This window comes from Kogia breviceps, chromosome 4, assembly GCF_026419965.1.
Source record: "Kogia breviceps isolate mKogBre1 chromosome 4, mKogBre1 haplotype 1, whole genome shotgun sequence".
NCBI classification, from domain to species: domain Eukaryota; kingdom Metazoa; phylum Chordata; class Mammalia; order Artiodactyla; family Physeteridae; genus Kogia; species Kogia breviceps.
In genome coordinates, this window is record NC_081313.1 from 143,967 (window position 1) to 168,426 (window position 24,460).

Genomic DNA, 24,460 nt, shown 5'->3' on the forward strand with positions numbered 1-24,460 from the left:
CGGGCACGCCAGCCTGGGGCGGCCCTCAGGCTGCGGGGTGGTTCGTGTCTGTTCTGGGGTGCAGGCCCTGGACGTCCACCTCCGGTCGGGTGGCCTGGCTGGCCCGTCAGACCTCTCTTCCCAAGGACAGCAGGGAGCCCCGTCTCCGGGGTGGCAGGGGGCTCCCACGGCGGTCCCCAGAGAGCGGTGACAGCTGGACGGGGCTGCGCAGGCGGCGCCCTCGGGCGGAGGAGTCGCTCCCTTGGCTTTCCCGAGGCTTCCTCGACTGACCTAACCTGGGAAGTGGCCTCTCGGACGGCGGGCATCTCCCATTGGGCAGCTCTTGCCAGGACCAGGCTCCGAGCGGGGGGACCGCACAGGGCATGGGGGCTGGTGGAGGGGCGTCCCCCGGGCTGAGTGTGGGGCCAGACCCCGTCACCACGGGAACCGAAGGGCAGAGAAGGGACCGGGGAGGCCGTTGCTGCCCCGTGGGTGACCAGGGCTGTGGGATCTCAAGGAGCGGCCCCTTCCCCCCGACACTGGGCAGGTTTCAGAAGGGGAGCTGGTGAGGTGGGGGCCGATATCCTGCTGACCACAGCTGGCCGTGGAGTCGGGACCTGCCCCGTGGGTCTGGGGGAGGAGCGGGCCTGGTTTGGGGCATCCGGGGGGCCGGAGCGCGTCTCTCCCACGGAGGGCCTGACGTTTGCATTTCAGTTCAAAGCAGGTCCTTAGAGGCTGTGCTCCGGGCCGCACCCGCCTCCTTCCAGCCGGTTTGTACCTCCAGCAACTTCCCAGGAGGCCGAGTCCTGCCCCCACTGCTCCCGCCAGCCCCCGGACTGATGTTTGTTTGGGACTCAGGGGCGACTGGAGTTCTTGGAAGCCAGAGCACATGGGGAAGAATCAGTATTGAGAGGATCCCTGCTGACACGGGAGTGGCCCTGTCGGCAGGGCAGGAAGGCCTGTGCGGGCCTGGGAGCCTCACCAGGCTGACAGGGAGGTGGAGGGGTTCCAGCCTCTGAACTGACCCTGCAGCACGCGGCTCTCAGCTCTCAGGCAGGACAGACGGCTTCTCTTCAAGTCCTCATTCACTGCAGACTTAGAGGATTCACTGCTTTCTTTTCAATTTCCTTGGGAAAGTATCTATGATTAGCCAGTCAGAGGAGTCTCAGACAGTAATCATTGTTCCTTTAAAAATCAATTATGCAATTTTAACCTCTTTGGCTTTTAACTGTTATTTGTGGCCTTGCATTTCCTCTCCAAACAAATAAACCTTATGGCATTTCCTCAGGACATGTTACATCCAAAAATAGAATTGAGTATTTTTTAAACTAAAAGCTTTCTGTTTTATATAAAAGCATGTTGCACCAAAATTTAAAGGGGAAGTCAGATACCGAGGATAGCCGGTTTTGGAATGACTGAATGAGTACAATTCTGGGATTTTGATGCAGGGTGCCCTAATGGTTTCTATTTAAATTTAAAAAAATCATCAGTACAAGTAAAATGTATTTCCTAGGATGAACTTCTTTTCTGAGTACAAAATGGCATATGGACCAGCTCTGTCCTCCCCACAAGGGCCCCCCATTCCCTACGCAGAGCCAGGAGTGCTGGGGAAGGGGGGCCAGGGAAGGGGGAGGCCCCCGAGAAATCCCCCATGCTGCACGGAAGATCCTGCAAAGCATCATTTAAGGTGCATGTTGCAGAACTTGATGGGATGGAACTTATGTCAGACCAAACTTGGTGGTGCCTCCTGTGATAACAATGACAGCCGTCCCTCACAGGCGCCAGGTAGGCCCCCCTCGGGCGCACAGGCGTCAGGTAGGCCCCCCTCGTGCGCTCTGTGACAGCGTGAGGGCCAACAGGTCCTCCCCAACAGGAACTCTTCTCTGTGCTAGGGATTCGCCCACGCCTCCTGTGTTTCACAAAGGTAATTCACATCCCCAGACATACGACGGGTGCCTTCACGGTGGATGCCTCAGTGCTGGCCTGTGAAGGTGTCCAGTGCACCTGTCTTATTAGACGTATTAAATTTCCCAAACCTCTCTTCCACTTCAGGATCTGGAATCCGTCGACACCTACATACAGAACGCACTCTCTGCCCTCTACCCACCTTTTGAGGCCACGGCAGCCACGGTGCTGTGGCAGCTGTTCAGTGTGGCCGAGAAGCTCTACGGCGGGGACGGGCTGCGCTGCCTCATGGACTTCCTCATCCCAGCCAAGAGGGCCCTGCACCACCTGCAGCGGGAGGCCTGCGTGAGTACCTCCTCGGGATGGAGCCCGTGTGAGGCCCGCCCGTTCACTTTTGACTAGGAAGAGACAGGCAGTGTTTTAATCTGGTAGCTGGAAAATATCTGATCTGAGCCGTAGGGATTTTAGATCCAGGGAAATATGCTGGTGAAGGAAGCAAAGGAGGATATGCTTCTGTGCATTTCAGACTAATCCAGGGGTTAAACGGACATCATTCAAGTGAGCATCTGTTGTTTTCTTCCCGAAAGAAAGCAGGGTATTATTAAAAAATAAAAATAAATTGTAGTCTCAGCCATTTTTCTGGTAGCATTTAAGCACATGACTGAGGAAACCATCCCATTTTCCTCTATTCCATTGGGTCCTTTGGGCACTGGCTCAGCTTGTTCCCTTTGGCTTCTGGCTCCACCTTTTCCTGGTTCCAAATAATTGGTGAAATAAGGCATATGTCCCAGAAACAGGGCTTCTCAACCTGCCAGTGAGCATGGAACCCACTGTCTGCAGACTTGTCTCTGGTACCCCAGGGAACTCTCACTCCAGTCTATGTACGAAGGGACTAAGTCCCTCTCCTGAGTGGTCCTCTCAGAACGTACGGGAGCAGTTCCAGTAGATACAGACAGACCCTGCTGAATGCACCTCTTGTGTGTTTAGTTTATTTGGAGGCTATTTTTATTGGAGCTTATTTCTGAGGCAGTGTTGAAACTAATGGCACAGCCACGTTGCAGGCATGGTGCGGTGAATGCTGCAGAGATTCATGGCTAGATCTGAAAAAGTAAGATCTGTATTAATCATCACCTTTTACTACTCCGTTCATATTGAATTACGGCTTTCTGAAAAACTACCACTGGGCTACTTTGATTTATTAAACTCTTTGAATGTCTTTTAACTGAGTGTGGTAGAGAAACGACCATGGATATCCTCGACTGAATTCTCTGTTTGTGGTAGTCTGCCTAGAGGCTATTTCCTTCATGATTATGTACCTTTTGCACATCTAAAGGGTGTTTATTGATAGGGAAGAAGCAGAGAAATTTGCCCGTCAGGAGATAAAAGCAGCACACAGTGCCAAAGTGCTTGAAGTTGGATCTGAAAACACTTTCTCCCTTTCAAAGGCATGTCTTGAAAAGCTTTTCTGAACTAATGTTTTGTCTTCTTTCTTCTAATTTTCTTTTTCCTTCCATTTTAAGAAGTCATCACCCTTCCCACTAACCAAATTGCTTATCTTCTGAAAAAGCCATATGAATAATATTACTCTTTAATATGGATGCATATTTATAAGTATTTTAAAAGCATAAAATGAAATTTAGGGACAGCCTTACTATTTTCATATTTATATTGCTTTTTACTTTTTAATTAAGAAATTAAAATTTGATCATCTATATGACAGGAGAAAATGAACTTATCTTGACAACTGTGAATATAAAAATATTTTCGTTAATGTAAATTCAATGTAGTTTTTATTCATTTACCAAGTATCATCGAAGTATGTGGCTTGGAGATCATTATTAATCATATTTTAAGATAAGTTTCTATGTTAACCTAAGAGTTCGATGACCACAATTTTCCCATCCCTCTGTAGAAACCAGAAATGCTTAAAATCACTCACTGACTTATTTGTAAGTTTGTTTCATCACGGTTTGTGTCAAAAAAATGCTTGGAGAAGTTTAAAGAAATCAGAAAGATATAAAAAACAGAATGTTTCTGCAAGGGGGGAAAGCAGGGGTGAGGGATTAGAACTTAAAAAATGAAATCAAATGGAAATCAGAAAAGGAGAAGGGAATAAACAAGATAAAAACATGGAAATAAAAAGTACAACATATATAATACAGGTTGAAAATGGTAGGCCAGCAAAATTCTAACCAAGGATAATGGATGTAGCGATGTTCATAGCAAACTAAATATAGTAAAAGGCAAATGTATTGATAGGGCTAAAGAGGACCATTCAATAATAATACTGCTAACAACCAGAAGGTATAACAATCTGTAAACTCCTAACAACATAGCCTGAAAATGCTTGAAGCATAAATTGAGGGAATTACAACTGGGAGATTTCACCTCCCTCCAAAGCAAACAGGAAAAGCAGGCCACATATTACTTAAAATAAACATCTGAACACGATAACTCTCTGCTAACGGGCATGCGTGGAGTGCGGAGCCCAACAATTTTAGAATACATATAGTTCCCAAGCACAGATGGAACCTTCTCCAAACTTAACCAAAATTTGATAAAATTCTAGCCAAGTTTTACCATTAGAAGATATACATTTATCTCAAGAATGTATACAATTAGAGAATATTAAAGAACATACATTCTTAAGCATCCATATACATTTACCAAATTTGACCAGAATTGACCATTAGCAATAACATGTTAACAAATACCAAATAATTGATTTCTTAAGACCACAAAGCAATAAAACTAGAAATCAAGTTTTTAAAAGACACCCTTCTATTTGGAAATTTGTAAATGTACTCCTAACACAGAACCACAAAGGAAACTGGCAAAACAGTTCGAGCTGGTGAACAGGTGAGTCCTGTTTCCATTTAGGATGTAGACGTGTGTGAAAGACCTTTAGTCTTGCCAAAACAACAAGAAATTCTGCTATAAACCAAACACTTACACCTTCCTTTCAAGCCGTCCAAGAGCCGTGGATACCCAAAGAGCTAAAAGAACTTAACCATGGAGTGAGAGTGCCTTCCTAAGTGAGCAAAAAGCAGAAGACACTTTCATCCCTGAGGCCAGTCACTGAGGTCTCAGGGAAGATGGACGGGGAGCTGCCAGAGAAAGACCGTCTCTGCTCAGACCAGGGGGAACCAGACTTCAGAGACCTCAGGGCTCGAATATCAGGCTGGAATCCGGAGGAGCTTCGAGTGTAATGATAATCCTCTCTACTAACCCTAGAAATTCTCTGACAGAAGAGGTGGAGGCTGAGGGGTGGGACCAGAAAGCAAAATATATCAAAATCTTAAAATCACACAAAGTGTCGTGATTTCCAACTCTCATGGTCTCATGGTCTCACAGTCTGAAAATTTTCGTCTCATAGTTTTAACATGTCCCAGTTGAGAAGTCCAGCAGCGGTTGGTACCAGGCTTCCCTGGATGGAGAGTTGTGAACCCAGCCATTGGAGCACTTGAAACAGTTGGTAAACCGAAATTTATGAAAGTTGAACCAAGCCTCAAGCAATGTAAATTTTATAAGCTATTCTTGGTGGCCAAGAGAGTTGGGGGCTGAGCTGAAAAGTGAAGAGATACCTCACTGGACTCCTGGAGAGTTTAAAGCCACAACCCACCCCAAACTTGCTCTGTTTCTAAGCACTTTAAACTGATAAACCCTTCATCCTAGCCATCTAACAGAATAAAGATCATTTCCTCTTTTTAAAAAATTACCTGCTTTAGGCAAAAGCTCAGGCATAAAATTTAAAACTTACAAAATGCAAAGGCACCAGATTATCAACCCATAAAAAGGAGAAAAAATTGTCAATAGAAAGAGACTCCCAGACTACCCAGGTTTGGAATGATAAGGCCGACTTTTTAAAAACTATGATAAACATGTTAAATAATCTACAAGTAAATATGGATGAAGTGGATGAAGAATTTGAGGAACGATCTGGAAACTGTAAAATGAGAACAAAATGGAAATCTTAGAACTAAAACTACTGTATCTGCAATAAAAAAAATAAACTTCCTGGGTGGGACTAATGCAGACTGGATGCAGCAAAAGATAGGATACATGATTTGAAGACATGCCAGAAGAAATGAGGCAGATGGAAGCACAGAGAGGAGAGAGAGGAGGGAAAAAGGGGAGCAAGCTTCAGTAACTTAGCGAGTATCAGGTCAGACGTACGTGCAATCGGATCCCCAGAAGGGGAGGAGTGAGAAAATAGGGCCAAGAGAAATATTTAAAGAAACACTGTTGGATAATCTAACAATTTGTTAAAAATCACAGATCTAACACATAGATCCAGGAAGCTCATCAAACCCGGAGCAGGAAAAATACCAACAGAACAACACTTAGACACATTGTAATTACATGCTGAAAACCCATCATAAAGGGGAAATCTTAACATACAGGGGCAGCAATGAGAATGATGGTGGCTTTTTATCAGAAGCATTGGACTTCAGAAGACAATGGAAAAATGTCTTAAAAAAAGTTAAAGGGGGCTGCCCTGGTGGCGCAGTGATTGAGAGTCCGCCTGCCGATGCGGGGGACATGGGTTCGTGCCCCGGTCCGGGAAGATCCCACATGCTGCGGAGCGGCTGGGCCCGTGAGCCATGGCTGCTGAGCCTGCACGTCCAGAGCCTGTGCTCCGCAACGGGAGAGGCCACAGTAGTGAAAGGCCCGCGTACCGCAAAAAACAAACAAACAAACAAAAAGTTAAAGGAAGAAAAGTCAACCTAAAATGCTATATACAGCAAAAAATGTCTTTCAACAGGAAGATAAAATAATGACATTTCCAGATAAATAAAAGAGTAGACTAGCACAGATGCTATGCAAGAAATGCTAAAGGGAGGTCTAGAGTCTGAAGGGATATGATACCAGGTAGAAGCTCAGATCTACAGAAATATGAAGAGCACAAAGAAAGGCTAAATTTGTAAGTGTGAATTTCTTTTAAAAATTAGTGACCACACACACACACACAAAACTACTGACCACTTAAAGCAATATATTGTGGGATTTATAACAAATGTAGCAATAAGACATATGACAACAAAAGCACAAACTGTGGAAGGGAGTAAATCGAATTATAGCATTTAGCATTATAGCTTTATAATGCTAAAATTATGAATTTGAAATTATAGCTTTAGCATTTCTTGCATAGCATCTGTGCTAGTCTACTCTTTTATTTATCTGGAAATGTCATTATTTTACCTTACTGCTGTAAGGTTCTTACATTGTTTTAAAATAATAAACTATTGATTTAAGATAGACTGTGATGAGTTAAAGATGTGTATTGTAATATTGAGAGCAACCACTAAAAATAACACAGATAGGTATAACTAAAAATTCAATAGAGGAAATAAATGGAATCTAAAAAATAGAAGAGGAGAGAAAAGGAAGAACAAAGGTACAAAGATAGGGCAAATAGAAATTCTATGCCAAGATGATAGATTTAATCCAGCCATGTCAATAATTATATTAAATGTCAATAAGTGAATTTAACATTCCAAGTAAAATACAGAGATTGTCAGTCTGGAAAAAAGGCAAGACCAACTAAATGCTGGTTATAAGAATTGCCCTTTAAATGCAAAGACAATCCAAAGACTAAAAGTAAAAGAATCAAAACAGATATAACCATGTGGTCTGAGAAACGCAAAGCAAATGACAAGGCACAAGTTTTTGCTTACTAATGAGAATAAAAATGGACAGGTTAGTATTCAGAGCAGAGAGTTCAATACGATAGACAAGGTGATGCTCTTCCCACTGTGGTGAAAATTGGGATGACCTCTCTGGAAAGCAGTTGTTTTCATATGTATGCAGAATCTTTACATTGTCAGGCACAGTCTGACTCAGAAAGTTTAGCCACAGCAAGTGATCTAAAATGCAGGTCCAGATTCATTCCCAATAATACGTGTTGCAATGTTACTTATAATAGTAAAAAACACATCCTAATATACATATTAGGAGAAAGGTTAAATCAGGAATGTAGAAATATGATGGATTAGTATACACAGATTAAAATATTTTAAAGAAATGTTTTTAAATGAGGTAATGATGGTGATATAATATTAAGCCAAAGAGAGGTTGTAAGTTTGTTTAATGTGTTTTTTAACATACATTTTAAAAACAAGCAAAAGGGACTTCCCTGGTGGCGCAGTGGTTAAGAATCCACCTGCCAACGCAGGGGACACAGGTTCGAGCCCTGGTCTGGGAAGATCCCACATGCCATGGAGCAACTAAGCCCGTGCGCCGCAACTACTGAGCCCGCACTCTAGAGCCTGCAAGCCACAACTACTGAGCCCACATGCCACAACTACTGAAGCCCACGTGCCTACAGCCCATGCTCCACAACAAGAGAAGCCACTGCAATGAGAAGTCTGCTCGCCGCAACTAGAGAAAGCCCACACGCAGCCCCAACGCAGCCAAAAATAAATAAATAAATAAAACAAGCACAAGAGGCCATGCAGTGACCTTAGCATGTTGTGCTGTTGAAGGCCTGTGAGTGTGGATACAGGGCAGTTCTGCTTGTTCTACTTTCTTTACTTTGGAAACATCCCCTAATTAGCAAAATAGAAAGGAAACCTTAAAAAGTTGGAGATAAAAGGTGATGTTGTAGTCTATGGCAGCTTTCATGGACTGCTCAGGACGTGGGTGTGTAATTCTCAGCCCTGGCTGAAACATACAGACACTGAGGGCAGCCAGACTCCATGCACAGCGCTCAGGCCAGGGGCATGTTGAAGAACACCTAGTCACCACCTGGGAAGCTGGTCAGTCTTCCTGAAATACGAACAAATACGTTCAGGCGCTTCTGGTGCCTGGTAATGTGTTGTTGAGTGGACCACCTGGGCACCGTCCTCTGCCACAGGGTCGGGGAGACAGGACCCCAACAGGCAGATAGTTGGGACAGTGTTCCATGGACACACGCAGAGGGAAGCTTGTCCCTCGGTGCCCAGTCAGGCCCAGGAAGGTCGCCTGTCCCCTTGCCCAAGACAGCCTGGACAGTGGATGGTCTGCACGGGGCAACAGTATGGGAAGTTGTCAAGGACCCAGGGAAGCTCAGCTGTAGTTTTCACATTTAATCCACAGCCAAGTCCCTGTTCTGGCTTCTCCAAGGGACCAGAGAAGTTTTGTTTTGTTTTTAGTCACCCAAGCGAGAAAGGAATGCTGAGATTTTTGGATATTGTAAAAACTGATGTGATGTGTCTATGATGATTGAAAACCTGCTATGATCTTGTGACATGCAGGTCCCTGAACCGCTCTGTGAAAGCTCCTTATAAAGAAAGACTCTGCTCTTGTTTTTAGCAGCTGAACTGTAGCTCTTAAACAGTGAAGCCCACCACCTCCTTTTGAATAAAAAAGATTTGGTTCTAACACCTCTTCCTTGAAACACCTCAAACAACCTTTTTTTGATTTGTTTTGGGGTTTTTTGGGGTTTTCTTTTGGCTGCACCGCCCGGCTTGTGAGATCTTAGTTCCCTGATCAGGGACTGAACCTAGGCCCTTGGCAGTGAGAGCAGGGAGCCCTAACCACTGGACTGCCAGGGAATTCCCTCAAACAACCATTTAGAGAAGGTGTTGAAATGAGAGAAAGAAAGCTCCTTTTCAACCTGGAGTTTTCTCAGAACTGGAACTATTCAGAACATGACTATATTTATAGCGTCTGTTGAATTTGGATTCCAGAGGAGTAGAAAGATTTACAAGCAAAACTGTAGAGAGTTTGCCTTTCAGAACTGTGGTGGATACGTGTCCGCTAACGGTGAGTGCAAGAAAATTACTGTCTGTTAAATGTTTTTGTAAAATCTCGCACTAACTAAGGCAAAAGTAGGACCACAATTCATAGAAAGAGCAAAAGTACATGAGAATTTACAGAAAACAAGCATCGGAAAACTGTTGGCTTCACAATCACGTGATGTGAATTAAAACAACAATATTCTACAGCATACGTGTTAATTTAGGAAACAGTTTCTTGATGCAAAGCCTTACTCTGCTGACCTGCGGGCACGGTGATACCTTACTGTGGCACCCTACTGCTGACAGTACGTCTCTTGAGGACAAATTGGTCATACTGTCAAGAATCATAAAAGACATTCATAGCCTTTGATCTTGTAATCCTAATCCCGGAAAATGATAATTTAAAAGAAGAAGAATATCATGAAAATGATATCGTGAACACGTTCCTTGCATTTTTAATTTACAATAGAAATCCACAGAAGCACTGTCGATTCTGACAATAGAGGATCGTTAAGTAGCCATCAAGATGGTAACTGAGTCACAGAAGTGCTAGCTTAGGGTGACTGCTGACAAGAATACCAAATTCTGTCTACATTACTATTGCAGTTTAAGTAACTAATAATAATAAACAGTGGATAAGGGCACAGAAAAGTTAAAAGTCTCTAGAGGTATATTAGGATGAGATTCTTTCTTCTTTTTCATTTTCTGTATTATTTAATTAGGGTTTGTGCAGTAAGTCAGTGTTGGAGTAGAGAAAGCTGCAGCAAAAATGCTGGAACTGGGCTTCCCTGGTGGTGCAGTGGTTGAGAGTCCGCCTGCTGATGCAGGGGACGCGGGTTCGTGCCCCGGTCCGGGAGGATCCCACGTGCCGCGGGTCGGCTGGGCCCGTGAGCCATGCGTCCGGAGCCTGTGCTCCGCAACGGGAGAGGCCACGACAGTGAGAGGCCCGTGTACCGCAAAAAAAAAAACAAAAAAACCACAAAAAACTGTTGGAACTAAACCTAAACAGTAGAATGCAATCCCGTCTCAGAACCTGTATCTGTAGCTCTGGCCTGTGGGTGTCCCACCGCTGTCCCCTAACAGCCTGACACCCTCCTGCCCCACGGAGACACTGGCTCGTCCATCCTGAAGTCGAAACCTTTTTTCTAGAGCAAGTTCTTCTCAAAGAGGTGATTAAGGACTCACCCCGTAACGGACAGCTTGGTTGCAAACTCCAGCGACCCCTTCAAATAAACAGAAAGGACGGCTGCTTTGGGTGGGAGCTGGCGTGACGTGGGGGCGCCGGGTCCATGCCCTCCCTCCGCGCTCCCCACCCTGCGGTCCCAGGGGCCGGGCTCTGCCTGGGAGCTGCCCGTGGGTGCCGCGAGCTTAGACCAAGGGCCGCAGGGGCGAGAGGGTGAAAGCCCAGCCCCTGCCCAGGTGGGGCCGGCCCCTGGGAGCGGCTCGCCCCACAGTGCCCGGGGTTGAGACTGTGCCCGCGGGGTGTCCCCGTCCGCGGCTGTCCACCTCCCCCAGCCACCCAGGAAGAGCGGTACAAATGCGTTTCTGAGCGCCCGGTCTTCGGTCCTGACCCCTTTGTGTTCTGGGGTGCTGGGGGGCCCAGTCGCCCCCCCTCCTGCCGGACAGAGACCAGGGGCTCTGACAGGTTCCACGTCAGCCGCTAATCTCCCTCCATCCCTCTCTTGTCCCAGGCCAGGTACGCAGGCCTCCTCTTCCTGCACGAAGGGTGGCCGCTGTGCATCCACGAGAAGGTGGTGGTGCAGCTGGCGCCCCTGCGCGGAGTCAGGCTCAGGCCCGGGGACTTCTACCTGCAGATCACCGTGGCGGCGGGGCGGCAGCCCGCCAGACTGGTCCTCAAACGCCTCTCCCGGCTTGGACGAGGCTCCGAGGAAGTCACTGTCCCTGAGACCATGTACGGCTGCGTCTTCACGGGACAGTTCCTGGAACTGGTGAACGGGGGGCAGAACAGTGTCCCCTTGCAAAACTGCTTGCTGACCTCGGGCTCGGCGGTCTACCGCACGCCCTGGAACAACGTCACAGACCCTGTCTTTGTCCCCACCACCGGAACCGACCTGCCCAGCCGCCCCAGCGGTCCTGGGCCGCAGCAGCCGCCCCCCGGCAGCGCCTCGGAGCCTCCAGCCCTGGCACCCACCGTGGCCAGCCCCGCTCCCCAGGGAGGCACGCCGTCCAAGCACAGCCCCTCCCCGCCCCACTGCGGTGGGCATCCCAGCAGGGACCAGCCCCGCCGTCCTCCGTCCCCAAGAAGGGCTGAGTGCGAGAGCCCCGGGACCCTGTCCGGGAGTCGCAGTGGAGGCCTCACGGGGCTTGGCCCCTCAGAGCAGGGCCCCTGGGAGTGTCCTGGGAGCCCTGAAGGACCAGGAGGGAGGCTGGACCCCATGGACAAGAAGGACGGCTCCAAGGCCCTCGCCGTCCACGCAGAGGGGGGCAGCCCGAGCGCCAGGAGGCGGCCGCCCAGGGCCCCCGCCAGTGTGGAGGCCAGACGCTGGTTCAGGAAGTCCTACATGGAGGCCCTGCAGAACCCTATGCCCCTGGGCTCCAGCTCTGAGGAGTCCATCGGGGACGAGGCCTGCGGCTCCCAGAGCCACGGCCGCGGGGCCAGGGGGGCCAGGGCAGCGGCCGCTCTTACCCAGAAAGAGATCCCTGGCCCTGCGGGAGGCCCCCGGGAGACCCCGAGTCAAGAGGGTGGCCCAGGAGCTGCAGGGAGGACCCTTCCCAGGAGGTCTCGATCCTGGGATAGGTCCCTCAGAAGCTCCCGAGGTGACACGCGGCGGGCCTCCCAGCACTTAGCCAGCACCAGGCCCGGGGGTCTCCTGGGAGGACAAGCTGTGGGGACCAGAACCACAGGCTCCAGCTGTCCAGGCACGGTGGAGGGTCCCAGCTGCACAGGAGAGGAAGGTAAAAATCCACCACTGCTCCCCCCACCCTCCCCTCCCCTCCCCCATACACTCCTGCCCCCGGCACTCCCCTCCCCCACCCTCCCCTCCCCATACACTCCTGCCCCCGGCACTCCCCTCCCCCACCCTCCCCTCCCCCACCCTCCCCTCCCCCATACACTCCTGCCCCCGGCACTCCCCTCCCCCACACTCCCCTCCCCCACCCTCCCCTCCCCATACACTCCTGCCCCCAGCACTCCCCTCCCCCACCCTCCCCTCCCCCATACACTCCTGCCCCCAGCACTCCCCTCCCCCACCCTCCCCTCCCCCATACACTCCTGCCCCCACACTCCCCTCCCCTCTCTCACCTGTGACAATTGGTCTGGTCACTTGCCCATATCAACGGTTGAAAATGTTTACATGTATTCATTTATGGGGCTGCCACAGCGAGGTACCACAGACTTCCTGGCTCCCAACAGCAGAAAATCATTCTCACGGTTCTGGTCCTAAAGTCCAAGATCAAGGTGTCCCAGGGTCCCACTCCCTCCAGAGGCTCCAGGGGAGGGTCCTTCCTGCCTCTTCTGGCTACTGGAGCCCCAGGCCACCCTTGGCCAAGTTCATTGCCCTTCACCCTGTGTCTCACTGTGCCGCCGACCTCCCTCTCCTTTCTCTTGTAAAGACACCTATCATTCAATTTAGGGCCCACCCTAAACTTCACTAGTTCACTTCTGCAAAGAGCCTTTTCCAAATAAGGTCACATTTGTGTGAGAGTGAAGCCCCCCTCTCTGGGGTGATGTGTGAGGGTGGAGCCCCCCTCTCTGAGGTGATGTGTGACGGTGGAGCCCCCCTCTCTGGGGTGATGTGTGAGGGTGGAGCCCCCCCCTCTGGGGTGATGTGTGAGGGTGAAGCCCCCCCCTCTGTGGTGATGTGTGAGGGTGGAGCCCCCCTCTCTGAGGTGATGTGTGAGGGTGGAGCCCCCCTCTCTGGGGTGATGTGTGAGGGTGGAGCCCCCCTCTCTGGGGTGATGTGTGACGGTGGAGCCCCCCTCTCTGGGGTGATGTGTGACGGTGGAGCCCCCCTCTCTGGGGTGATGTGTGAGGGTGGAGCCCTCCTCTCTGAGGTGATGTGTGAGGGTGGAGCCCCCTCTCTGAGGTGATGTGTGAGGGTGGAGCCCCCCTCTCTGAGGTGATGTGTGACGGTGGAGCCCCCTCTCTGGGGTGATGTGTGAGGGTGGAGCCCCCCTCTCTGAGGTGATGTGTGAGGGTGGAGCCCCCCTCTCTGAGGTGATGTGTGACGGTGGAGCCCCCTCTCTGAGGTGATGTGTGACGGTGGAGCCCCCTCTCTGGGGTGATGTGTGACGGTGGAGCCCCCCTCTCTGGGGTGATGTGTGACGGTGGAGCCCCCCTCTCTGGGGTGATGTGTGACGGTGGAGCCCCCCTCTCTGGGGTGATGTGTGACGGTGGAGCCCCCCTCTCTGAGGTGATGGTGTGAGGGTGGAGCCCCCCTCTCTGGGGTGATGTGTGATGGTGGAGCCCCCCTCTCTGGGGTGATGTGTGAGGGTGGAGCCCCCCTCTCTGAGGTGATGTGTGACGGTGGAGCCCCCCTCTCTGAGGTGATGTGTGAGGGTGGAGCCCCCCTCTCTGGGGTGATGTGTGAGGGTGGAGCCCCCCTGTCTGGGGTGATGTGTGACGGTGGAGCCCCCCTCTCTGGGGTGATGTGTGAGGGTGGAGCCCCCCTCTCTGAGGTGATGTGTGACGGTGGAGCCCCCCTCTCTGGGGTGATGTGTGACGGTGGAGCCCCCCTCTCTGGGGTGATGTGTGACGGTGGAGCCCCCCTCTCTGAGGTGATGTGTGAGGGCCAGGAACCCACTCTCTGAGTGATGCTGGTGGACGTGGCCCCTTCTCCCTGAGGTGATGCTCAAAAAGGAGTCGAGATGATGCATGAGGACCAGGCCCCCTCTCTGAGATGACAAGTGACAGTGACGACCCTGTGTCTTAGCAGATGTGTGAGGTGAGAACTCCCTCTCTGAGGAGATGTGTGAGGGTGAAACACCCTCTCTGAGATCATTCTTAAGGATGAGGAACCCCTCTCTGAGGTGTTGTGTGAGGGTGAAACCCCCCCTATCTGAGGTGAGTCTTGAGGTCCAGGCACCCCTCTGTGAGGTGACGCTGGAGGGCAAGGCCCCGTTCTGTTTTGTGACAAGTGACTCGAGGACCCACTCTCTGAGGAGACGTGTGAGGGCGAAACCTTTCTCACTGAAGTGGTGTGTTTGGACGGGGACCCCCTCCCAGAGTTGATGCTGGAGGATGAGGCCCCCCTCTCAGAGGTGATACGTGAGTGAAGGTCCCCTTTCTCAAGAGGTGTGTGAGGCGAGGAAGCTCTCTCTGAGGCGTGTATATGGCCAGACCCCCACACTGAGGAGATGCATGAGGGTGATGCCTCCCTCTGCGGAGAGATATGTGAGGCAACGACCACCTGTCTGAGGTGATTCTTGAGGTCGAGGCTCCTCTCACTGAGGGGATGTGTGAGGCTGAAGCCTCCTCTCTGAGTTGATGTATGAAGCAAGGACCCTTTCTCTGAGGGGACGAGTGAAAGCGAGGCCCCCTTCTGACACGACGGGTGAGGAAGAATCCCTTCTTTTACGCAGCGTGCAGGGTGAGGAGTCCCTCTCTGAGGTGATGTGTGAGATCGAGGCCTCATCCTCTGGGGGGACGCAGGAGACTGAGGTCACGATCCATGACATTATTCAGTATAAAATGTTTCTCCCTTGGGTGTTTTCTGGTTGTCAGCATCTGAGAACCTGTTTATTAATGTGATTTATTCATTCCTCCTCAGGAAAAGCCTGACCTGCAGATGTGCTCACTGACCTTGCCCCCCAGGAATGGGACAAGTTCCCAGGTCTCCTGTTTTCCCCTCGCATTTGCAGCTGCCTTCACACCAGAGAAATGCGTTACCTTTGACCGGGTCTCTTTGCTTTGGGCAGCTGATGTCTATGCAGAGGGCAGCAGCTTCCGAGGAAGCAGCCCCATCCGGCGTTCAGACCTGCTCGCCGAGCCGCTGTGCCCCGAGGGCGAAGGGTGGACACCCGGCACAGGAGAGCTGCGCAGCCGGGCGCCCAGGCAGGAGCTACTGCACTCCGGGGTGGTCACCCTCCCAGGTGAGCACGGCTGTCTGGCTAACAAAGTACCGCCGGCCAGCGGCTCCTTAGCAGCAGAACTTCACTTCTCACGGTGCTGGAGGCTGGGCGTCCACGATCAAGGTGCTGCACGGTGGGTGCCGCCGAGGGCCCCTTCCTGTTTCAGAGTCAGCGACTCCTCACCGTGTCCTCACGGGGCAGGTGGGCAAGGGGTCTCTCTCTTTTTTTTTTTTTTTTTTTTTTTTTGTGGTACGCAGGCCTCTCACTGTCGTGGCCTCTCCCGTTGCGGAGCACAGGCTCCGGACGCGCAGGCCCAGCGGCCACGGCTCACGGGCCCAGCCGCTCCGCGGCATGTGGGATCTTCCCGGACCGGGGCACGAACCCGTGTCCCCCACATCGGCAGGCGGACTCTCAACCACTGCGCCACCAGGGAAGCCCCCAAGGGGTCTCTCCTGTATAAGGGCATGAATCCCATTCATGTGGGCTCCACCCTCAGGACCAAAGCCCCTCCCAAAGGTCTCACTTCCAAATTCCATCAAGCCAGGCATTAAGATTTCAACATATGAATTTGGGTGGTTGCAAACAGAGCATGGCAGCGGCCCTCACCCTCCCAGGTGAGCTTGGCTGTCATCTGCCCAGGTGAACACCAGGCTCTACCCTCCCAACAGATCTCACATCGAAGCCAATGACTCAACTAGTGTTTGCAGATCCTGGCTCCACACTCCTCGAGCTTGAAGCCGCGGGTGTCCCTGTGGGGGCCACCCCCTTTCACGATGGCCCCTTGTTAGTTCACAGCCTCCTGGGACCCTCCTGGGTGGAATCTGAAATTGCCCACGTACTCACAGAGGGCAGAGAGAGACCGAAGAAAGAGGCCACACTCCACACTGGCAGGTGGCCGGTAACTTATATACAGGCCTTGTATTGGGCGGCCTCAAGATTTCCACCCCGTCCGCCAGAATCTTAAAGTTTACCCGGAGGCCTTAACTGGGCTCAGTCATGTTACTCTCCAGTCGGTCTCGATGCCACACCGTTATCTCAAAGGTGCGTCTTTAGGCAGGTTCTGGGAGCGAGGAGCACAGGGGCCTGGGTCCAGCTCGGGGGTCAACTAGCGGTCGCATCCTCTCAGCGACCTCCTCCAATGCCTCTGTTTCTGCAGGGACCCGAGACCGTCAGGGAAGAGCAGTGGTGCAGGTCTGTACAAGGGGCCCACTCTGGTCCAGCGAACACACGTCCAGTGCTGAGCTAACCCGTCTGCTGAAGTACCTCCACACCATCCCCAGGTGGGACTAAGCCAGCCTCCAGCTTTCAGACCCTTTGAGGATAAACCCAACTGAGGGGTAATCTCGGGTGGCTCCTGGGCTCCGCTGTCTGGCGCGTCACTGCTGCAGGTCCCGTCTCTGACCTCCCCCTCTTTCCGGGCCCTCATGCCTGGGCTCTCCCGTGCCGTCCCCCACGCACCCCTTCCCTCCCGTGCACCTGGGCCCCTATCCTCCGAATGCACGCCTGAATTCTGCATCGCTCTTCGTTGTTCAATACTTGCTTTAAGCATTATTTATCTACATGTTTTATGCTCCACCTCTTTCTAAAAAAGATTTGAAGTGACCTTGATTAAAGACACGAGCTGATACAAACAGAATATTTAGTATAACCGGGTGAAGAAACCATACAAATAGGAGGTAGCTGGTACCAGAAAGCAGAAAAGATTGACTGCTAGCTAGGCCTTGTGTCGTCGCTGGGCCTCCGGGCAGCCAGCGGCACATGCGCCAGGCAGAAAGCGCACCAGCCCCTCCAGAGCCGCATCTTCCTGGTGTGGAATTCCGGGGGACCTTGTCTCCTGCACCCTGCACAAGGAAGCAGACGTGCTTGGGTGACCCTCTCCGGGGCTCTCCGTGGACCAAGGACAGAGAATGGGGCGGACGGAGAACCGGAGTCACGTGCATTGTTTGGGGCCCCTCACCCCCATCGGGTGCAGACGGGCTCCGGGCTCCCTCACGGCCATCAGACCAAGAGCCTCCACGGTGCTGGGTGGACGTAGCCCCAGGGCTCAGTCCTCAGGTCAACGGCCCAGGTTTGAGCCCCGGCCCCGAGGCCCAGCCCTGCCCTTGGCTGGAGTCGGCGGTGTGCCGTGATGAAGGGATGTCTCGCGGGGGTGCCAGAGGGGCTAGAAGTAATCTCTGCGCAGTCCCTAGAGTGAAGTCACACGACCTCACGTGAGAGCACGCCGGGTGACTCGCCGCCACGTGTGAGTGCGTGTGGGAACACGCTACCCGGTGTGCCCTCGCGTGACGTGGGAGCGTCCCTGGTACAGGATCACCCACGACCTCATGCTCGTTTGTGGAGTACTGGCTTTCTGTTGAAAGTTTTTCTGAAGTAGCATGGGTACAGTCAGTGTGGGATCACATAGGCAGGAAAGGACTTAAGATACAGCATTCCCCCAGGCTCCTTCGCAGGGCGCGGCCCCCAGTTGTTTGCAGGGCCTCCTTTTACTGCCCTGAGCCTAGGATTTCAAACTTATCTTTCGGCACAGATTCCAAAGTATAATGAGACGACTCTGAAAAAAATTAGCTTCATCCTTGCACTAGTTCATCCTCTATAAGCCTCAGGTAAACACCTTCAAAGCCCTAGAATGATGACATTTTCTATTTACCAGAAGCTTTCCTTTGACCACTGCGGGGAGGTCCTAACTGACCAGGGCCCCCCGAGAGAAAGGAGAGAGACAGCTGTGGAGTCTGTGGGGCCGGGGCTGAGCTGGACGTCCAGACCCCTGCTTTTCCCACTTGGCCACGGCCAGTGCAGACAGGCCGCTGCTGCCCACCTGCTCACGAAGACCCGGGAGAGCAATGTTTCTGAAGACTTGGGGGAACTTGTTGTGGAGCCCGAAGTTTCGGCTGGTTATTCCCTCACGAGGGCTGTAACTGAGCGTCCTGAGAGCGTGGCGCCGGGAGAAGCCACACGCCCTCAGCTCTTGGGAAGAGGCACCTGAGATGCTGCATCTTTGGGAGGGGCGCCCGGGAGGGCCTCATCATGGGTTCCCGCAGGTGTGTTACAAGGAGCCCCGCATTCCTACGAGTTGGCCTCGTGAAAGGACTGCCGTCAAACTCTTAGATACACAGAACCTTAAACTCAGCAGGGATCCTGGCTGTTATCCGCGCACCCTCCCGCGCCACGCAGGAGCCCACCCATCCACCCTGCCGCCCACACTTTCCGGGGGCACAAAAGGGAACAGCCGAGATCCCTGCCCTGACGGAGACCCACACGCGAACCCGAGTCATCGCAGCTCCCACAGCGCCGAGAGGGACTTGCCAGACATACCGCGTTCCGGGGCGGGGGAGGCTGCGGACTCAAGGGGGAGGAAAGCACACGCAAGGCCTGCGGCCGCCGGGCACTTTCTGAGGACAGAAGGCGCTGCGAAGACAGCAGGCGCCCCAGGGCCGGAGACCACGGCGTGTGGCAGGCCGGGCGGACCGCGGCCTCTGGAAGACGGTTCGGAGGCTTCGCAGAAATGCAGCCCCAGACGTCAGGGCGGGTCTGCACGGCGGCCTGGGGCGGACCAGCGACCCCAAGCGGCCAGACTGGGGGCCTGGAGGCTGCCTGCCGGTGGGGGCGACGGCGAAGCAGAGGCATCAGGGGACCCAGAGCAGGGCAGGCGGAGAGGAGCGGGTCTGCTCTGGGGCTCCAGTTGGCACCAGCGTGGCTCAGGAATGAGCAAAGGGGTCCATGTCAGCCACTCAGGGCCACTCGGGACCAGGGCCCAGCAGCCGTCTAACCCCGGGAACAGCCCCCGGAGGGGTGGGGCTTCCCGCCAGCTGCCAAGTGGGTGACGTCGTAGAGGAGAGCCTGTGAGTCAGAGCACGGCCGCCCCGGTGCTCCTGGTGAGGCCACTTGCTGAGCCCTGGGGCCGCGGCTGATTTGGCAGATGATGGGAAACCCCAGGGCCGGGGCCGCCAGGGAAGGGAGGCCCACGACGACAGAGCGAGATGCAGCCGTCCCTGCTGGAGGCCGCCGGCCTGACCGGCAGGGTGGACACGAGACCCTCCGAGGAAATGGAGCGTCTCGCCCAGCTCCTGGCAGCACTGACCGGGACCCGTGTGGCCAAGCAGGTGGGCACCGAGAAGTCCCTGGGCAGAGACGTAGCGTCCACCTGCCTGCTCCCACCTGGGCCTCGAGGAGCAGGCAGCACCAGACGCGTCAGCCGGGCTCCACAGCCCCACCTCTGTCCCGGTGCCTCGCCTCCCCCAGAAACGCGCTTTACAATGTTCTTTAGCGGTTTTACCCCAGACTGAACACACCTGACTGGGGGGCGAACAGGACCGTGGCACTAAAACCGTGCAGCTCTGCCAGCTAGGTGTAAGCGGGCGTCAGGCCCCGGGCTCAGCGATGCTGCGTGTGCATCTACAGATCAGCGTCCAGACAGGCAGCTGAGTCAGAACACTCGCTGACACCGGAAGCTACGGTGGAAGGCCGTTCCCAGGACACTGGAAGTTCTGAAGAATGAATATACCAACTTGTCCCGCCCGCCCTGTTATTCTCTCCGATTGAATCTGGCGCTGAAGCTTCTGACCACACTCACAGTACAGACAAGGGGGTTTTCAGGAGCGCGTGGCGAGGTTTTTAGTTTCAGGGGATGCTCTGCGGTCCTGCATCAACCCAAACAGACAAACGAGTGCAAAGGCCCCCGGGAACCTCTGGCTCCCGGATGAAGGCACTGCCTCACTCACCCAGAGCTGCACCTGCGTGGGTGTCGCTGGGCACGAGAGAGACGCAGGCCATCCGCCCCACTGGCCCGCCACAGTGAGTCCCGGTTGCCCCGCCTCCAACTGAGACGCAGCCGACGCCTCAGGAAGCGGAAGGCGGATGTGTATCAAGTCAAGAGGCCCGAACTCGTAGAGCCGAGAGCGTCTGGGTGGGGACGCGTCTCATGGAGAGACAGGGAAACGCGTTCTGGACGAGATTTAACACCTCTTGTCTTTCTTTCTCCAGGAAGGAGGTGCGGGAGCTGGGGCTGGTCATCCTGGTGGACGCGCGCAAGAGCCTGGCCGCCCCCGCCCTCTGCCAGGCCCTGGCAGCCCTGCAGGTGAGCAGGTGGGCCCTGTCCTGGGGCTCTGAGCTGCTCCAGGCGCGGGGGGTCGGCGGCCGCCACCTCCCACCTCCCTCGTGTGAACCTGGAGGCGTGGGGCGGGGCCTGAGCTTGGAGGTGGAGGCGGCAGAGCAAGTTCCCACTCCTGCCCCTCCCGGCCTCGCCGCAGGCCTTCAGGTGCAGCTGGCCAGGGGCGGCCGCGCACACGTTCTGGCCTGCGCGCTGACTCAGCAGGAACGGTGCTGACGCCCCTCACGCCGTATCCGCGTCTGCTGTCCGACTAAACCCGGGTGCGGCGTAGTCAGTCACCCTCCCGGACAGGAATGGGGGCCTGCAGGGCGGCCGCCACTCCCTGTGGGGTGTGGGCCCTGGACATCGGGTGGCCGGGAGTCCTGGAGCCCTCTGCGACGGGGTCCAGGCCGGTGGTCTAGCGGTGGCCTCAGGAAGCCCCAAGCCTGGATTCCAGGTCATGAGGAGGACCCAGGGAGTCCCTGGAACAGGGAGAGAGGCGCCACTGGGTGTTTCAGGGACCCAGGGCCAGGCGGGAGCCTGCGAACACTCAGTCCCCCTCCGGTGTGTGCACACAGGGCTCGTGGGTGCCAAGCGCTGTGCCCCGGTCCGTGCTCTCAGAGGCACCTGGAGGCCCCTGTAGCTGCTCCACCGGCTCCCGGAGCTGGAACCGCTTCCTCTGTTCCGTCTCTAACGGTGCAGCACTGGTCGCTGTCCTCACCCCAGGCTCCTACATTTTAGGGACGCCAAACAGAAGTTCTTTCAAGGAAAGATTTAGCGACTGAGGTTGGAGCAAGTCTGATCAGCTGGAGAGCAGAGTCTGGGGAAAGGAAAGAGGGGCCCGGCAGACAGGCTCTGCGCGGGGCAGGGGCTGGGGGAGGCCAGGCCGGAGAAGCCTGGGGAGAAGCTCCAAACTTCCAGGCGAGAGGAGAGGCGGGCACACCGTGCCGTATGCCATGCCGCGTGCTGTACCGCGTGCGTGTTGTGTGCGGGACGGAGCGGAGCAGGGCCAGACAGCCAGGAAGACGCAGATGCACGTCTGCACGCTCTGCGGGCGTCTCCTAAAGCGGGAGGACCGTGGCAGCTCTGCTCCCTTGGCGTCCGATGGGAACGCGAATATCAGCAACCGTGAAGAGCCCATGGAAAATCAGGGCTCCGGCCTCAGGCAGAGATGTGTGAGCCCTTCGCGGAAAGTGCCACGCTTCCCCACCCTAGCTGTTGACCTGAGTTCTAGGCAGATCAGACCTGGCCACTGACCGGTTTCCCCAGCATTTCTTTTTGTTCAGACTTCCCTTAAATCCCGGGCCACTCGGGTCCCATGGGGGAGACAGGCCTGAGAGAGGTGCTCCCTGACCACCCAGGCAACTCCCAGAGCAGAAGCTGGGAGCTGGGGAAACGTCAGCTACATCTGGGACTTATTATCACACGCGAATAGTCCAAGGAGCCTCATGATGGGTTAGAGGGGAGATCCAGTTCTTTTCCGTGTCTGGACGTAACTATTCCACAAAGCTGGCTTTCACACTGCCCTGAGGGCCTTGCAGACAAAGCTGGCCCGCAGGCCCCTGCCCTGTTTTTGGCTCAGCTGACAGCAAGATTTCTGATCCAAATGAGAGGAATGGAAATGAGCTGGAATTTAAGGATCGTGTGTCCATTTTCAATTTAAGTTTTGAGGGATGTATAAAAGTAGTTAAATATTTTTACAAAGGGCAAAAAATTTCAGCTGTTCTTCGTATGTACCTCAAGTAAGTATACTTCAAATCTGTTAAATTCTTAAAGTTCAGATACCATAAAAAGCTTTCCATTTTGAAAAGGGAATCTTGATTTTGTTCCCTTGGTGGAAGAAACTCCTGAGAATTTGCTCACCCCTACCCCACCCACAGCAGGTAACTATTACCTTATTAACATGGTAATTGTCATAAATCATTAATTGTCCTCTCTTATCTGAGAATTAACATTAATTCTCTTTGGAATAGTAACAGATCCTAATAGTAAAAATTCACTCAAATAAGAATTTATTAGAAAACACTTTTCCAAACTGTTTGTAGTTTTAACGCATGATAACTCAAAATTTTAGCTAAACTGAGTAAGAGAAATAGAATGTGGCTCTAAAATAGGAAAACAAGATTGTTCTTTTCTATGGCTTATTCATTCACCAAATATTTATGAAGTGTCATCCACAAGAAGCCACTTAACAAAAATATAAGTATATAGGATGAAGTTAGAACAGATAAGATATCAGTTAGTCCTAAGGCCCATCCAGTAAATTCATTTCAAAATAGGGGATTACAAAAAAGCCTAAAATTTGTTTCTCACTATAAGAAAGTATTAAAAAGTAAAGCCTTAGGGAACATGAATGAAGAAACACTGGGTATTGCTGAATGATCTGGCCTCAAAATAATCTAGCAAACAGAAACAAGTTTGATTAAAGTCATAAACACTTTTTAAAAATAAGATTTTTTTCAACCAGCAGAGTTGGAACAATTGGACATCTGTATGCAAAAGAAAAGAAAAAAAAGAAATCTTCAACACATACTTCATATGATATATAAAAATTAACTTAAAATGGATCTTAGACCTACCTGTAAAATCTAAAACTGCAAAACCACCAGAAGAAAACATAGAAGATCTTCGTGACCTTGGTTTAGTCAAATATTTCTTAGCTCTGACCCCAACAGCATAATCCGTAAAAGAAAAAAATGATAAATTGAACTTCATCCAACTTTAAAACTTCTCCTCAAAAGACATTGTTACTAAAATGAAAATACAAAGCCAAGACTGTGATAAAATGTTTGCAAAACACATATCGATAAAAGACTTGTATCCAGAATATATAAAGTCTCAGAACTCAATAGTAAGAAAAAAAAAAGTCCAGTAAAATATGGGAAAAATATTTGAACAGACTTTACCAAAAAAAATTTATGAACAGGAAATAGGCACATAAAAATATGTTCATGGGCTTCCCTGGTGGCGCAGTGGTTGAGAATCCGCCTGCCAATGCGGGGGACACGGGTTCGTGCCCCGGTCCGGGAAGATCCCACGTGCCGCGGAGCGGCTGGGCCCGTGAGCCATGGCCACTGAGCCTGTGCTTCCGGAGCCTGGGCTCTGCAATGGGAGAGGCCACGACAGTGTGAGGCCCTCACACCGAAAAAAAAAAAAATATGTTCAACATCTTTAGTCACTGGAGAAATGCAACTTAAAACCAAAATGAGATCACACATACAACTACCACCACAAACTTGACAAGAACAAGACCGTGGTGTTTCTGGTGGGGTGCAGGACAGTGTAGCCACTCGGGAAGGCTGTCTGGCTGTCTCTCACAAGCTAAACATACTCTTAACCCTAGCACCCGGCAAACCGACGGCTGGCTATTTACACAAAGGAAATGAAAACACAGTGTTTACAGGCTTTGTTTATGATTGCCAGAAACTGGAAACAGCACACATGTCCTTCATCTGCTGAGTGAACGACAAGACTGTGGTGCCTGCAGTCGAGGTAACACGATGAGCAGTGAGAGGCGTGAGCTACCGACCTCCCAGCAATGGGGATGCGTCTCAGGGCAGCGTGCTAAGCGAGAGAAGCCGGTACTGCACTGCATGAGTCCGCTCATGCGAGATGTGGAAAGGCACTTTACTGAGACAGAAGACAGATGGGTGATTGCCAGGGACTGCGGAGCTGGGCGACAGAGGCACGTGAAGAAATGTGCGGGATGCTAAACCGTCTTACGTCTTGATTGTGGTGG

The 24,460-nt window shown here is 52.5% G+C and overlaps 1 protein-coding gene across 1 annotated transcript in view; it reads left to right on the forward strand.

Annotated features, from left to right (window-relative positions):
- The window catches only part of PLEKHG4B (pleckstrin homology and RhoGEF domain containing G4B), a 61,444-nt gene that overhangs the window by 19,794 nt on the left and 17,190 nt on the right, over positions 1–24,460 (forward strand). The window contains 5 exon segments of the mRNA XM_067031501.1: positions 2,032–2,229; positions 11,297–12,521; positions 15,483–15,656; positions 16,792–16,915; positions 20,616–20,709. Coding sequence (XP_066887602.1) covers positions 2,032–2,229; positions 11,297–12,521; positions 15,483–15,656; positions 16,792–16,915; positions 20,616–20,709 — 1,815 coding nt within the window.